General features: G+C 49.0%; 1 protein-coding gene across 2 annotated transcripts in view; it reads left to right on the forward strand.

Annotated features, from left to right (window-relative positions):
• MYO1D (myosin ID) overlaps positions 1–14,215 on the forward strand; it is a 155,826-nt gene that overhangs the window by 53,309 nt on the left and 88,302 nt on the right. For both annotated transcript variants that reach the window (XM_015651322.3, XM_019009080.2), the window contains exons 13-15: positions 59–133; positions 1,535–1,667; positions 11,788–11,954. In XM_015651322.3, the coding sequence (XP_015506808.1) occupies positions 59–133; positions 1,535–1,667; positions 11,788–11,954 (375 nt within the window). The remainder of the gene's footprint in view (positions 1–58; positions 134–1,534; positions 1,668–11,787; positions 11,955–14,215) is intronic.

Below are 14,215 nucleotides of genomic sequence, written 5' to 3' on the forward strand. Positions count from 1 at the left end.
ACCTCACAGAAGGACTTTGCTACTTTGAAATTAACTCTGGTTTTCCTTTATTTTTTAGTTACTCAGTCACTGGATTTATTGACAAAAACAAGGACACTTTATTTCAAGACTTCAAACGCCTCATGTACAACAGGTAAGAATATTAATGAGGTGAATTTTATTCTGATTTGTCAGAATCCTTTTTTGTGGAGTGATGCTGTCAGAGACTCAGGTTTTCAGTGATTCTGTCTTCAGTGTGAGTGAATAAACATTGCTTTGGGATTTGATCTTTGTACATCTCCCGTGACCCAGAGGCTGTTAGTTGGATTTTTCAGGTTAAAGTCCTTATTCTGTACATGTTGTTTCTGTTCTGATGCAGCCTGTAACTGAACAGAATTTAAAGTGTTGGGTTTTTTTTAAACCATCTGATTGTGCAATCAAGATAGTGCAGAGCTTGCTTGTGCTGCCTGATTTGTCATTAACCCATTGCAGATTTATCATCACTGCTCTGTCTGTAATCAGTGCTAAAGATACTGTGGAGCTTTGGTCAACAACAGAAATCCTTGGCCTCACCTAAACCACCCTGTTTTGAAAGAAAATGGGGAAATAGGTTTGAATCCTTTCATGTCTGCAGTGATTGAGAAGTGCAAACCATGAGGTCACATGTTGGGCAAGCAAAAGTTGCCTTGAGAAGCAGATTTGAAATCCTATCATGTGGCTGGAAGTGTCCATGGAGCTGTTTTTCTTCACCTGGCATTAAACACGTCCCCATTTTGTAATCTGGAGCTTTTGGGGGCTCTGCTCAGAGCACAGTGGGCACAAACACCCTGTGGTGGGCACTGTTTACCTGTGCAGGTGTTGGTGTTCAGTCCTTTGGGGTGTCTGGCTGTGCTCCCCTGAGCAGTCTCACTGTTCCTGTTTTCAACATTTCCCATTGACCAGAAACCTTGCAAAATATTTGCTGTGTGGTTTTATCAGATTTGGCCTGTTTTCTGTAAAGTCTCTGGAAAATCCTGTTCCCAAACACCTCTTCCAGCACATTAAAGCCTGTGATAGGTTGGCCATTGGATTGCTGTAAATGTGCTCAGTTTTTGTCTGTTCCTGAACTCTTGCCATCCATCAGGGCCAGTTTACCTCACCCTGAACCTTTCAAAAATACAGGATAAAATGTATAAATTACTTTATATATCAGGAAAGGTGTAGAAATGCAGGTTGAACACAGGGAGGGTGGTGTGGGTCTCGCTCTCTGTGTTGATTAAATTCTTTCTGTTGTGCCAGTGAGGCAGCCCCTGCCTTTGATGGATCATTCTGGGGGATTTTCACTGTCTTATTCCTACACATCCTGATCTGAAGGGAGAATGTGCTGGTTGTTTTTCCAGAATGTTCAGTTGTAAGCTTGAACTTGCTCTTAAGAGCACAAAATGTTGTCCCAGGAGTGTCACCCTGGCTTGGGTGATGCCCTGTGAGCTGGAAGCAGCAGTGGGTCTGGGTAGAATCCAATCCCACTCAGTGGTGGAAGTGCTGGGAGACTGCAATTAAAGAGACTCTCTCGTAGCTCCAACCCTGTGTTGAAGATGATGTGGCCTGAAGGGAAACTGAGCATCACTGAGGTCACCAAGAGACCTCTGACAGCAGCTACTCTGTTCAAGAACTCCATGATTGCACTGGTGGACAACCTGACACTGAAGGTAAAGATTCCTGTCTCAAAATTGACTCTGACTTCTGATGAGAAGAGTGTGGCTTCTCCCTGGAGAGATTCCCACCTTCCCATCGCTGCCATCTGTCAGGAGCTGAGCTGATCAAAGGCAGAGGAGCCTTGTCTGTGCCAAACAAGAGCTTTTGGCTGGGCAGGTCTCAAGGGAGGGTCACCTCCATCCCCCATGAAGAAGGTAGATTTTTGGTTCCTCCATGACCAGTGCATCTTTCACTCGTGGGAAATCCAGTCTGTCTTAGGTAGTAATTATTGTATCAAATCATCTTTAGCAAAGCTCTTTGAGCAGGGGGCCCAGAGGGTGCTGTTCATGGTGGAGAGATTCTCTCTGGCTTCCCATGCCAATGGGAATACAACACAGACAGACCTGTGTGAGTTCCTTCTTTCCTCCTCTTTGCCATGCCAGAGGGTGAGGAGGGAAGGCTTTTATTTCACCAGATATTTCAGTTTTATGGTAGAAGGCACTGATTGGGCAAGCACCACATGGTGTGATGGAAGGTGGGGAAGGGAGTATCCTGGGAAGGGGCTGTTGGAGCAGCACAGCTGAGCAAGCACTGGGATCTCTCGTGAGCTGAGATCCCTGAGGAGTATTGGGGTGTTACTGGAGCTGGGTGGCCTTGCTGGACTCCTGGCACTGGGGTACAGCCAACAAGGGATGAACAGAGAGCCCAGGGTGCTGGGGTGTGTTCACATTCAGAATAATTAAGCAATAGGGAGCAAAGTGCTCTGAGTGTCTTCTTGGGAGTTGTGGGAGCAAAAGAAATGGGTCAGAGCACGGCCACCCAGTGCTGGCTGTGCACAGGAAGAGAGAGCTGCCCTCACTTCTTGTTTCCAGAGTTAGGACATGAAATCACACCTGATTTATAGGGTCTCTCCAGAGGTGCTGGCACTGCCCAGGCTCCCCAGGGAATGGTCGTGGCCCCATGGCTGCCAGAGGTGCAGGAGCAGTTGGACAATGCTGGACAATGCTCCTAGGAATGCATGGGGTGGGATTGCTGGGGTGTCTGTGCAGAGCCAGGAGTTTGACTGGATGATCTCTGGGGGTCCTCCCAACTGAGGATATTCTGTGATTCCATGATTGTGCATTTTTGTGTTCCTGTACTGGAGTGGGTTTGATCTGAGCTCTGCAGGAGGGTCTGGGACCCAGCCAAGCTGCCTGGAGGTGCCAGCTGAGCTGAGCAGTGGCAATTGGAGCCCCATGGCTCTCCCCAGAATGTTTTGCCTCAGGACTCCTGAGAAGATGCCCCTGTGAGCCCACAGGGCTTGCTAAAATAGCCACCAGTAGTCAAAATTCAGAGAGTGCCTGTACAGGCAGAGAGGAGCTTTCCTGGATGGCAAATCATGGAGCTGGGAAGGTGGCTGTGACCCTGTGGGGATGGGGACAGACCTCAGTGTGCTTCCCAAGGAGTCAAGATTGATCTGATCTGTCCATCTTCCAAATAATGTGCTGGCTGGCCCTGACCTGAATCTGGTACAGGTGTCAGGAGCTGCCAGAAGCCCAGGGAGTCGCTTTGTGTTGTGAGAGGAGCACTTGTGGAAGGAAAAGTTTCTCCTTGGTGCTGCTGGTTGTTATTGCAGGTCCTACAGCGTGGCCATGGTCACTTCTGCCCAGCACAGTGTGGGAGCCTGAGGCAGCCCAGGAGGGGATTCAGGACAGCAAGAGCCACTGGGGGTGTTGTGGGGAGGGCTGTGATCAGGGCAAAGCAGGGAGCTGGGAGTGGGCAGGTTCAGCAGGCATCTGTGGAAAAATTTCCTTTCCTTGTTTATTGGAAAAATTATTCCAGACCACCTGGTAGGTGTAAAAATAGAATAGTCCAGAGAATGCTGTGCACTGTGGTGGTTTGAACAATCCCTGCAGCTCCCAGCAGGGCATGGAGAGTTTAAATCCCATCTTATCCATCTTGAATCAGTGGGTACCAGCATTGCTTACTGAACGCTGCCTGACTTGGGTGGAATTAATTTACATCAGTCCATTTATCATCAGTATCTCCATCACAAATACCAGACTTTTTCCAGGGGTAGGCACAACCAGGAGCTGTTTCCAAGTCAAATTCACTGGGAGGTTCCTGTGTGAGTCTCTGTAATCCTTTCCTATTCTTTACCTGTCCTAAACTTTCATTGATAAACTTGTATTGAAGCTGTTGGTGGTTTCCTGATTTTGGAGGAAAGAAGATTTCATTAGTATTGAGGTACCAGTGCTGATAAGCATAATTTAAACTCTCTGTGCTCCAAAACCAGATTTCATGGAGTCACAGAACTGTTCAGGCTGGAAAAGCCCTCTGAGATTGAGTCAAGTTGATCTCCAGCGTGGCCAAGGCCACCACTGACCCCTGTCCCCAAGTGCCACATCCACGCCTTTTTTAAAAACTTTCAGGGATTCCCACACCATTGCCCTGGGAAGCCTCTTCCAGGGCTGGAAAACCCTTTCCATGAAGAAATTTTCCCATTATCCACACTGAACCTCCCCTGGCCCAGCCTGAGGCTGTTCCCTCTCATCCTGTCCCTGTTCCCTGGGAGCAGAGCCTGACCCCACCTGGCTGCCCTCTCCTGCCAGGGACTTGTGTTGGTCAGACCCATCCTGCAGCCAGGCTTGTGTCACTTCAAAGGGTCTAAATTTTGGGGAGGTTCCTTAGATAAGGCTCCTGAACACAACCTTTGTGTACTTCAAGCAGTAAATCAGAGTGTAGAGAGTTCTGTCTGGCTGCTGTGCCCTGAGCATCTCTGTCAGGTGACTTTTGGGACAGTTAATGATATGCACATGTAATTAGCAAGCCAATAATTGGGTATTCAGGCCATGCCAGCAAGATGCTGGTTATGCACAAAGAATTGGATAGTCTGCCTCAGGCTCTTCCTTCTGCTGGGGCTGGAACCACTGCTGGTGAAGCCACTCTCTGTTTTGGGGACATCACTGCAGTTCCCAGGTGCTCTCATCCTTCCCTGGGGCTCTTACTCATTTTGCCCGTGCTGAATTTGGGAATGAAGTTGCAGTAATGGGGAATCAACAGTGACACTCTCTTGACTGTGGCTTGGACCCTGCAGGACTTTTTTGGGAAGCCTGTGGTCACAGCTGATGGAAACAGCTCTGAACACAAACTGCTGAGGTTTAGGGATGTCAGAGGAATAAGGTTCCTTAGGGGAGGTGACACCAGTTCATGTTATTCTCAGCTGTTTCTCAAAAGCCAAGTTGCAGATAGGCTCGAGTTTTGTGCAGCTTGAGCTGATGATTTATTGATATTACCTGGTGTGCCCAGTGCAGTCAGTGCTCCTTGTCTCACCTCGGCTGTTCTGCCTCAGTGCTTCTCTGAAAACTCCCTTAGACCACATTTATACGCTCAATTTCTGTAGTCCATGAACAGAATGGCAGCCTGAGAGCTCCTCTTTATTGATAATCATGCTTGGCCTCCCTGGAAAGCTGCAGGGGTTTTGGCTGTAGCAAGAGTATCTTTAAAACCATCCTTTGGGGGAATAGTCTCCAAAAGTGCAAATTTGGTGGGCAGGATCTTGGAGTTTTAGAATTGTCAAGGCTGGAAAAGACATTTAATTAAGATTATTGAGTTCAGCCATCAGCTCAGCACCACCAGAATATCAATGTCAGTGGGTACCATAGCTGCAGCATTAGTGGTTATTTAACTTTTCTGCTATTTAAAATAACAACATTTAAAGTTGTCTTTTGTTGCTGTTCCAGTTTAAACCTGGAATCTGGTGGTGAAGCAGAGCTCTGCAGTCTCTGAGAGCAGGGGCAGGTGTTGTGGCTACTGGGATGTTCCAGGAGCTTCCCTAGGGTCAATGCCATGGCACTGATGCTGGTAACAGTGCAGGGGCTGTTCTCAAATCTGGTTTTAATTTCAGCTTCTGCAAACACGAGTCCATGTGGACACTGGACATGTGGCTGGAAATGCCACACCTCCAGTCCTGGGGGCGGTTTTGGGGCTCCCATAACAAGAAAGACATTGAGGGCTGGAGCATGTCCAGGGCAGGGAGTGGAGCTGGGAAGGGGCTGGAGCCCCAGGAGGGGCTGAGGGAGCTGGAAAGGGGCTCAGGCTGGAGCAGAGGAGGCTCAGGGGGCCCTTGTGGCTCTGCACAAGTCCCTGGCAGGAGGGGACAGCCGGGGGGGTCGGGCTCTGCTCCCAGGAACAGGGACAGGAGGAGAGGGAACGGCCTCAGGCTGGGCCAGGGGAGATTTAGGTTGGATACTGGGAAATTTCTCCATGGAAAAGGTGGTCAGGCATTGGCACAGCTTCCCAGGACAGAGGTAAAGTCCCTGTCCATGGAGGATTTAAAAGCTGTGTGGATGTGGCACTTGGGGACAGGGGTCAGTGGTGGCCTCAGCAGTGCTGGGGATCAGCTGGATTCCATGATCTCAGAGAGTTTTTCCAGCCTGAACAATTCTGTGACTCCATGAAATCCGATTTTGGAGCACACTAAGTTTAAATTATGCTTATCAGCACTGGTATCTCAATGTTGCTGAAATCCTCCAGATTTCCAGAATCTTTTGGGCAAAAACTTCCCATAGGTAGGAAGAAGTACTCTGCTTTTTCCAAAACCAAACCACTCAAAACAAAAACTGGCTTTTCAAGTCGCTGTGTGCCATTTCTCAAGCCCATGTTTTACTGCCCAAGCTCTTTTCTCTGTGGTGCATTTTTTTGGATGGCTGTTTTGTAAATCCTGACACAGGAAGCCTGTGGCAGCCCCAGCTGTGACTGATGATCTTCTCTGGGAACTCTGGACAAGCATCTCCTCGTTTCTTTTCTTTTTTTCCTCCTCCTCTGTAACTCCCTTTGTCTGATTCTTCCTTCCATCTCTCCCTTCTCCTATCCAGGCTGACAGGCTTCACCTCTGCTAAGTTATAATGTCACCACTGTGACTGATTGGACACATCCAGCAAAATTTGTCAGTCCTATCCCATCCTTTCTCTCATATAAGAAGCTGTAAAGTACAGAAAATAAACCACTCAAGAAAGAGTTTGATTAGGGTGCAATGGCTTAGAACTGGTTTGGTTTCTCTTTAACACTTAAAAATCTAAAAATCATTCAGCTTGATTGAAAAAAAAAATAAAATCAGCTGCAATTAGACATCTAAAGAGCTTTCAAAGCTGAGGCCTTTGTGTCTCTGCATTTCAGTTCTTGCCTTTACAAACTGCAGTTCTCTGACAGCAAGAATGGGAGCTGCATAATTATCCCCCTGAAGAGCTGGGGCTGGGGGGATTGGAGGCATGGAATAATCTACTTTAGAATTTACACCAGGAGCTGTCGTTTCTGAGAGGCTTTAATTACACTGTAATTGCACTGATAGATGATCTCCTGTCTGTGCAGGCACTTCCCATTCCTGCTTTCCAAAGGATTTCAGCCTTTTTTATATCAAATGCAGGCACAGTCACTGCCCTTTGTGCTGGACCTGAAGTCACAGATTTGAGGGGTTTTGAGAGGTTTTGCATTTTTGAGTGGCTGAGCTGTGCCTGACAGCCCAGGCTGTGCTGGGGGCTGTGTGACAGCCCTGGGGTACAGCTGGGAGCTGGCTGCCCTTGTGTCAGCAGTGAATGAGTGACATGTCCTGAACGAGTGACATGTCCAGAGAAGCTGTGGCTGCCCCATCCCTGGAAGTGTCCAGGGCCAGGTTGGAGCCACCAGGGATTGTAGAAGGTGTTCCTGCCCATGGCAGGGGGTGGCTCTGGGTGATCTTCACAGTCTCTTCCAACCCAAACCATTCCATGCTTCTTTAATTTGGATGCTCTGTTCCCAAGGTGTTGAAGTTCTGTGGATTGAATGTGGAATATTTGTGATACCAACCCCCTCAAGAGATTTAGATGGTTTATATTAATCCTGCCACCAGATGCAGCCTGGGCAGGTCTGGCTTGGCCTGGCACCATCTGGTGTTGGTGACCCTGCTCCTGACACAGGGAGAGGTTTGTCCCTCGTGGTGTGGATGGGGAAGTGGCCCAGGGTGAAGATCAGCAGGAGGGGAAGGGGAAAAGTGCTGCCCACACACCTTCACAGCTCTGGGCTCTTTCTCAGCATCCAAGTCCAGGTGTAATTCTGAGTTCTCTGTATATCCCACATTTCCCTAACCAGCTCATTCCCAGTCAAATGGGAGCCAGGTTTTAGCAGATTGCTGCAGCCATACACACAGCGAGTTCTGAGAGCTGCCAGGAGACTCTTGAGTGAATGAAGATCCTTGGAAACCTTCTCACCTTCCATGCAGGGAGGATTTCCAGGAGAAAGCCAAAAAAATTAATATGGAAATACCTAAATCTCTTAAAATTGTACCAACTCATTATGTGTCACGTTTCTCTCCTTAAGGAAAGGGTAACAAGTGTCACTGGGATGGGCTGAGTGGAAAAGAATGATCTCTACAGCTCCCTGCAGGAGGGGACACAGGCAGGGGTCAGGCTCTGCTCTCAGGGAACAAGTGACAGGAGAAGAGGAAATGGCCTCAGATTGTGCCAGGAGAGGCTTAGATTGGATATCAGGAAAACTTTTTTTACTGAATGGATTGTCCAGCCCTGCTACAGCTGCTCAGGGCAGTGGTGGAGTCACCATCCCTGGAAATGCTCAAAACCGTGTGGATGTAGTTTTGTGGTGAACTGATGGTGGTGCTGGGTCAGCAGTTGAATTTAATGATCTCAAAAGTCTTTTCTAACCTTAATGATTCTGTGAGTCTGTGGATTGTCATGGCAGAGGAAAATGTTCAGTGGTGGTGACCCAGCACAGAATGGAGCTTCTGCTCAGCTGTCTGATGTCACATCGTGGAAAAATCATGGAATGGTTTAGGTTGGAACAGACCTCAAAGCTCATCTCAGAATCATGGAATATCCTGAGCTGGAAAGGACCCCTAAGGATCATTGATCCAACTCCTGGCCCTGCACAGACATCCCAACAATCCCACCCTGTGCATCCCTGGGAGCGGTGTCCAAACATTCCTGGAGCTCCTTGGGCCCTGACCATTCCCTGGTCAGTGCCTGATGATCTCACTGCACCCCCTGCCATGGGCAGGGACACCTTCCACTAGACCAGCTTGCTCCAAGCCTGCCCAACCTGGCCTTGGGGAACCGTGTCCGTGGTGCTCCTTCCTCATCCGAGCCCCCTGCTCTGGGAAGAGCTGGAGGAGGAGAGCGCTGCCCTCGGGCCCAGCTGGGAGCTGGCAGTGCTTCCCTGTGTGCAGGGAGAGGAGCCAGGCAAGGCTGGCCATGAGCAGGTCCTGACACACTTGGGGAGCTCTGGAGTCGCTGGGAGAAGGGAGATGGTGCAGAACAGATGCTGCCAACAAACCCTCCTGTTTCTCACTCCTCACACCCATCCCTGCTCCTGAGCTGCTGCTGGGAGGGTGGGCAGTGCCAGCTTCATGTGGGTGCTTGGCTCAGCTTTTGCTGTCTATCCCCACCCCAAGGACAGCCCTCTTGGAGAAATCACAGCCTGGTGCTGCTGTTGCCATCCTTAGGAAAGCAGGGAAACCTTCCAGCCCAAGAGCTCCCCTGGAAGATCCAGAGCTTTCAGGATAGGAGGCTCTGCTTTCCAAGGCTTCCCTCTCCTGGCTCACACTCATCGCTGGGCTGGCCCTTGGTGCTGCAAAGGTTCAGGTTGTGTTAGGTTTAGCCACGACAGCCACAGATGAACCTGTTCCCTCAGCATTACTGGAGGGAAATGGTAATTTGGGGCCTTTCGCATTATCCTGAGATTGGTTAAGTGACTTCAAATCACAGAAATAAGGCTGAATAGACAAATCATAGAAAATAGGGCTGAGGGGGAGTGCATCTAATTCACCTCCTGTTTGAGGACACCTCTCTGTATCTTCCTTTTGCAGGCTCTTCTCTCCACTGATGGATGTTCCCTCCTTCCTACAGGCATTCTGTTCCCACTCCTTGTTTTCCTGAAGCTTAATTTGAATTTTTATACTGTGGTTAAAGCCATGACTTCTTTGTCCTAAAGCTGAATGTTGGCATTTGCATATATCCATCCTTTAAATACACAGAATCTCCCACCAGGGGGGTTCTGTGCCTCCTTGGTCCTTCTAGGCTAAACCCACAATTCCTCTGAGTCACATTTGCTGAATTTTTGATCTTTCTTGTTCTTTTTTGCCCTGACTCATATTCCCACTTGAACTGCAGTGCCCTGGCTGCATGGGATGCTCAGAGAACTAGAAATGTGTTGGGTTTTTTGTCTTGCAATTTTCCTGTTCCTGTGCCCTTTCCTGGAAAAACATGGAAACATAGATTTGCCTGACATCAGCTGGAGCTCCTGGATCTCTTTAGCACCAGGGTCAAATCAGTTTTTCATTCTTTATTAAGCAACTGTTTCTGCTAAACGTGCAGAAATCGTTGCCTTTGTTCTCACTATATTAATCCCCTTTTATTTTCCCCAGACTATTCCTCCCCTTTGTTACCACTGTGGGTTCCTAAGCTCTCCAGGAGTGCTTGGAACAGAACAGGCTCCTCTGGAGAGTTCCTAGGCTCTTCCTTTTGAGATCCCTCAGGTTCCTCATGGCAGTGTTAGAGGTTCTTTCACAGGCATTTGCTTCATCTGGTCCAGACTGCAGGAAGGTCATTGCTGGTGATCAGTTGTGGTTATCAAAGGTGACATTTTGTCATGGTAAGATGTCACCCAGGCTGTTTTTCTCCCTTTATCCCCACATCAGGACTGCCTTTGGAATGCTGCAGTTTGTGTGTATCTGTGATGTTCTCTGAAGGTCTCTGGCCATACTGGGACCTTCTGAGCTCCCTGGGATCCTCTTGGGGTTCTCTCTGAGGCTGGGGCTGGGCGGGCTCTGCCAGCCTGCAGGATGTGCTGCTCCTTTTGCAAGGGCTACTTAAAAAGTTTTATCTATTAATATTAGAAGAATGTGATTTGAAAAGCTGTGGTGGGCTTTAGATGAAACTGTACCAGGGGAGGGTCAGGTTGGGTAGCAGGGAAAGGTTCCTCCCCCAGAGGTGCTGGCACTGCCCAGGCTCCCCAGGGAATGGTCCCAGCCCTGAGGCTGCCAGAGCTCCAGGAGAGCTTGGACAGAGCTCCAGGGCTCCAGAGTGGGATTGTTGGGGTGTCTGGGCAGGAGTTGGACTGGATGTTCCTTGGGGTTTAACTCAGAATGTTTTGTGATTCTCTGATTATTAATTGCTTTTTCCACACACCAACAAAGTTAGAGGTGGGATAGCAAAGGCTGGCCGTGAAGAGGAAGAAATGAATGAACTCCAAGAGCCAGGGGGATGAAAATACATAAGTCTAAAGGATTTGTAGCCACCCCTCCAGGCTGGTGCTGGTCACAGATCATATTGGCCTAAACAAAACCTACCTTTAACCTCATAAAAATGAAAGTAAACATCAAAATGCTCCAACAGAGCTGTGTGGGGTTTATCTCAGGGTACAAGAGGGCTGTCAGGGAAAGGAGTGTGACCCCATGGGACTCACCTGGACATCCATAGTCAGCTCCAGCAGCACACAGCAGGACTTCTGCAGGGTGGAGTAAAGTCATCTGTCCCCATTCCACCTTCCATGTCCCCTGCAAGTCCCAGATGGTGCAGAAAGAGGAGCCCAGGTGCTGGTGGCCTGTGTTTGTTCTGAGGAAGGCGTGGGCTGGAGGCAGCTGGGTTTGGGGCTCCATCATTTCTGTCATTCAGCCGTGTTGGAATTGTGGGTGTTTGACTTGGCTCAGCAGAGAAAAAAGTGATGGAGTGACCAGGCTGCTTTTGGAGGTGATGCAGGCAAAGCCATATCCAACAGGGCAGTGAATTCCATGAATTCCACGGGTTTGGTATCTTTTCTGAGGGCTGATGCTGTTGTCCTCACAGTAGGGGAGGAGGGGAATGTGGTGCCGGGCAGTGGAGCTCCAGTGGGGAACATGTGGCTCCTGTAAGGGGTCAGGGCAGCGTGTGAAGGAGGGGAACATTGAATCACAGAATCAGCCAGGGTGGAAAAGACCTTTGAGATCATTGAGTCCAACCTACGACCTAACACCACCCTGTCACCCTGACCACGGCACCGAGTGCCACATCCGGGCTTTCCTTACACGATGTTATTGTCACTTCTGTTTTAACCTTCTGATTCCTGCCGAGCAGCCAGACCTGCAGGGCTGTGTCTGCACAGGGTGACACTGCTGTGCTCTGTCCCCAGGAGCCCTACTACGTGCGCTGCATCAAACCCAACGACAAGAAGTCACCACAGCTCTTTGATGAGGAGCGGTGCCGGCACCAGGTGGAGTACCTGGGGCTGCTGGAGAACGTGCGGGTGCGCCGCGCCGGCTTCGCCTACCGCCAGACCTACGAGAAGTTCCTGCACAGGTGAGAGGCTGCCAGGCACTGCCCAGCTCCTTGGCTGGGCTTGGTTTAAATCCCACAGGACCGTGGATGTTCTGGTTCAATGTTCTGGTTCACCTGTGCCAGGATGGCTGCTCTGGTTCGGCTGTGCTCAGGTGCTTGTGCTGCTCAGGCTCAGTTCCTTGTCTGCTGAAACTCACTGGCTGTGTTAGTCTGCAGCAGGAATGTGTAATGAGGAGCTACCCTTGAGTATCACACTAAAACCTGAGCTAATTAACTGGTGTTTTCTCTCTGGATTGTCTAATTGTTGCAGCAAGACGTGGCGTGTCTGGGGGAGCACGTGATGGTGCACGGTGACACTGTGTGGGAAAACCCCCTGGACTTTAAAACTGGAAGTCTGAAAAGGGGGATGGTATCATGATCTCATTAAATGTGGTTTTGATTCTTCTTGCCCTCTTAATTCCTACCAGACTTGTGACAAATGACATGTTTTAGATTGAAATTTGTCTTAAGGCTTCACTAAATTAACGTGGGCCCTGCAAGTTCAAGCTGCTCTGATGGAACAGTGAATGGAGTTTTTGTCCTGTTATTGAATCAGGTGAGAAAAGGGCTGTGAGAATAGAAAAAAATTAAATTTTCCAAGCAGGTGGAATGTCATGAGTTAGAAACAAAGTGCTGGTGAAAGATCTTTTGCTTTATTCACAGTGGAGATTTGCCTGGATATATCATAATACCCAAGGTGGAATGAAAGGCTCTGGCTTCTTAAATCCAGTCTGCAGTGCTGGGGATCAGCTTCCTGAACCATTCTGCAGTGGATAGAGTGTACTTTCACCTCACATGTGGAATTAATTACAATTTACTCTTAAGATTTGTGTAATCACTATTAATATAAACAGCTCCTTTGTTTTTAATGAATGTTTGATGAGCTCTCGTGAGCTCCAGCCCTGCAGTGTTTGCAGCCAGGAAACCAAATCAGCACATGGCAACTGCTTCAGCTTTTGGGGTGATGGAGCAGGAATCCTGCCCAGCCCTGGAGTGGGTTTTGATATCCAGAGGGATCAGACACTGTTTGTGTGTGTGGTATTGCTCCGAGCCTGGTTTGCAATGTCTTCTAAATTAACAAAAGGAGAAAAATGAACCCAGAAAAATAATTTCTCTTTCTGTAGGAGGAGAGTTTGTTGATATTTAGCTCTAAATCCTGTAAGGTAGTTGATATCTCCTCTCTCTCAGTAGGGAATGAAGTGAAGCACAGTTAAGACCATTATAAATGTCCTTCTCAAGCTTTTCTTCAATAAAGAAAACCTTTCTTTGAGCTCTGTGCAAGCCAGGCTGCCCTTTCCAATTTGAAGTATTTTCTGTTGGATCAGGAGAAGTTGTCCCTTCCTGTGGTCACGGCATTGTCCAGTTGGGTGTCACACATGGCACTTGCACAGATGGGGTGCATTCTCTTGGTTTAATATATAAATTACCATCAAAAAAACCCTGATTGGGTTTCAGGAAGGGGTTTGTGAGTGTAATCCAACCCTTTCCACACAGAGACATCCATATGCCTGTCCCAGGCCATGTCAAACATAGCATGGAATCAACACTGAGAGCTGTGAACAGCAGGCTGGGAAGGGACAGTGAGGCCCAGCTGCAGCTGCACACCCAATATTGTTCATTAAAGCTTCACCATTTAGTGGCTTGCAGAAATGTTGGTTCTTAGGAGAGCTGGACTGGGAAGTGTTAACTCCAAGAGCAGCCTCATCCCTGTTGGGTGTTCCCATAGGGAGGTACAGAGGGAGAGGGGAAACAAAGGTGTTTGAAGGGGGTGTTCCATGTGTGAGTGACCTTGGAATCTGTGGGGATCTGCAGGCAGGAGAGGAGCAGGGCTGTGGTGTCAGAGAGCAGATTAATTCCAGCCTCTGCCTGGCTATAATTAGCAGCAGGCCAGGACTATGAGTGGTTGTGGCATCCAGGCCATGCCCTGTGCTGCGGGGAAGGAGTTGGTGGCACTGTGTGACACGTGTGGGGACAATGGGAACAGGGGACAGCTGGGATATTCCTCCTGCTCTGCCTGGGAGGGAGCAGGGCTGTCAGCACTGGGCTGTCTTTAATGCCTGTGGAAAGGAGCAGGAGGGTTTAACATCTGGGTCAGGTTTTCCATGCTGTGACATTGCTTCTCTCCTGAGATCCTTGATGGGACAGGCCTGGCTCCATAGCCTGGATCCAAACCTGATCCATAGCCTGGATCTGAACCTCTTCCATAGCCTGGATCTGAACCTCTTCCATTGCCTGGATCTGAA

This window comes from Parus major, chromosome 27 (assembly GCF_001522545.3).
Source record: "Parus major isolate Abel chromosome 27, Parus_major1.1, whole genome shotgun sequence".
Lineage (NCBI taxonomy): Eukaryota > Metazoa > Chordata > Aves > Passeriformes > Paridae > Parus > Parus major.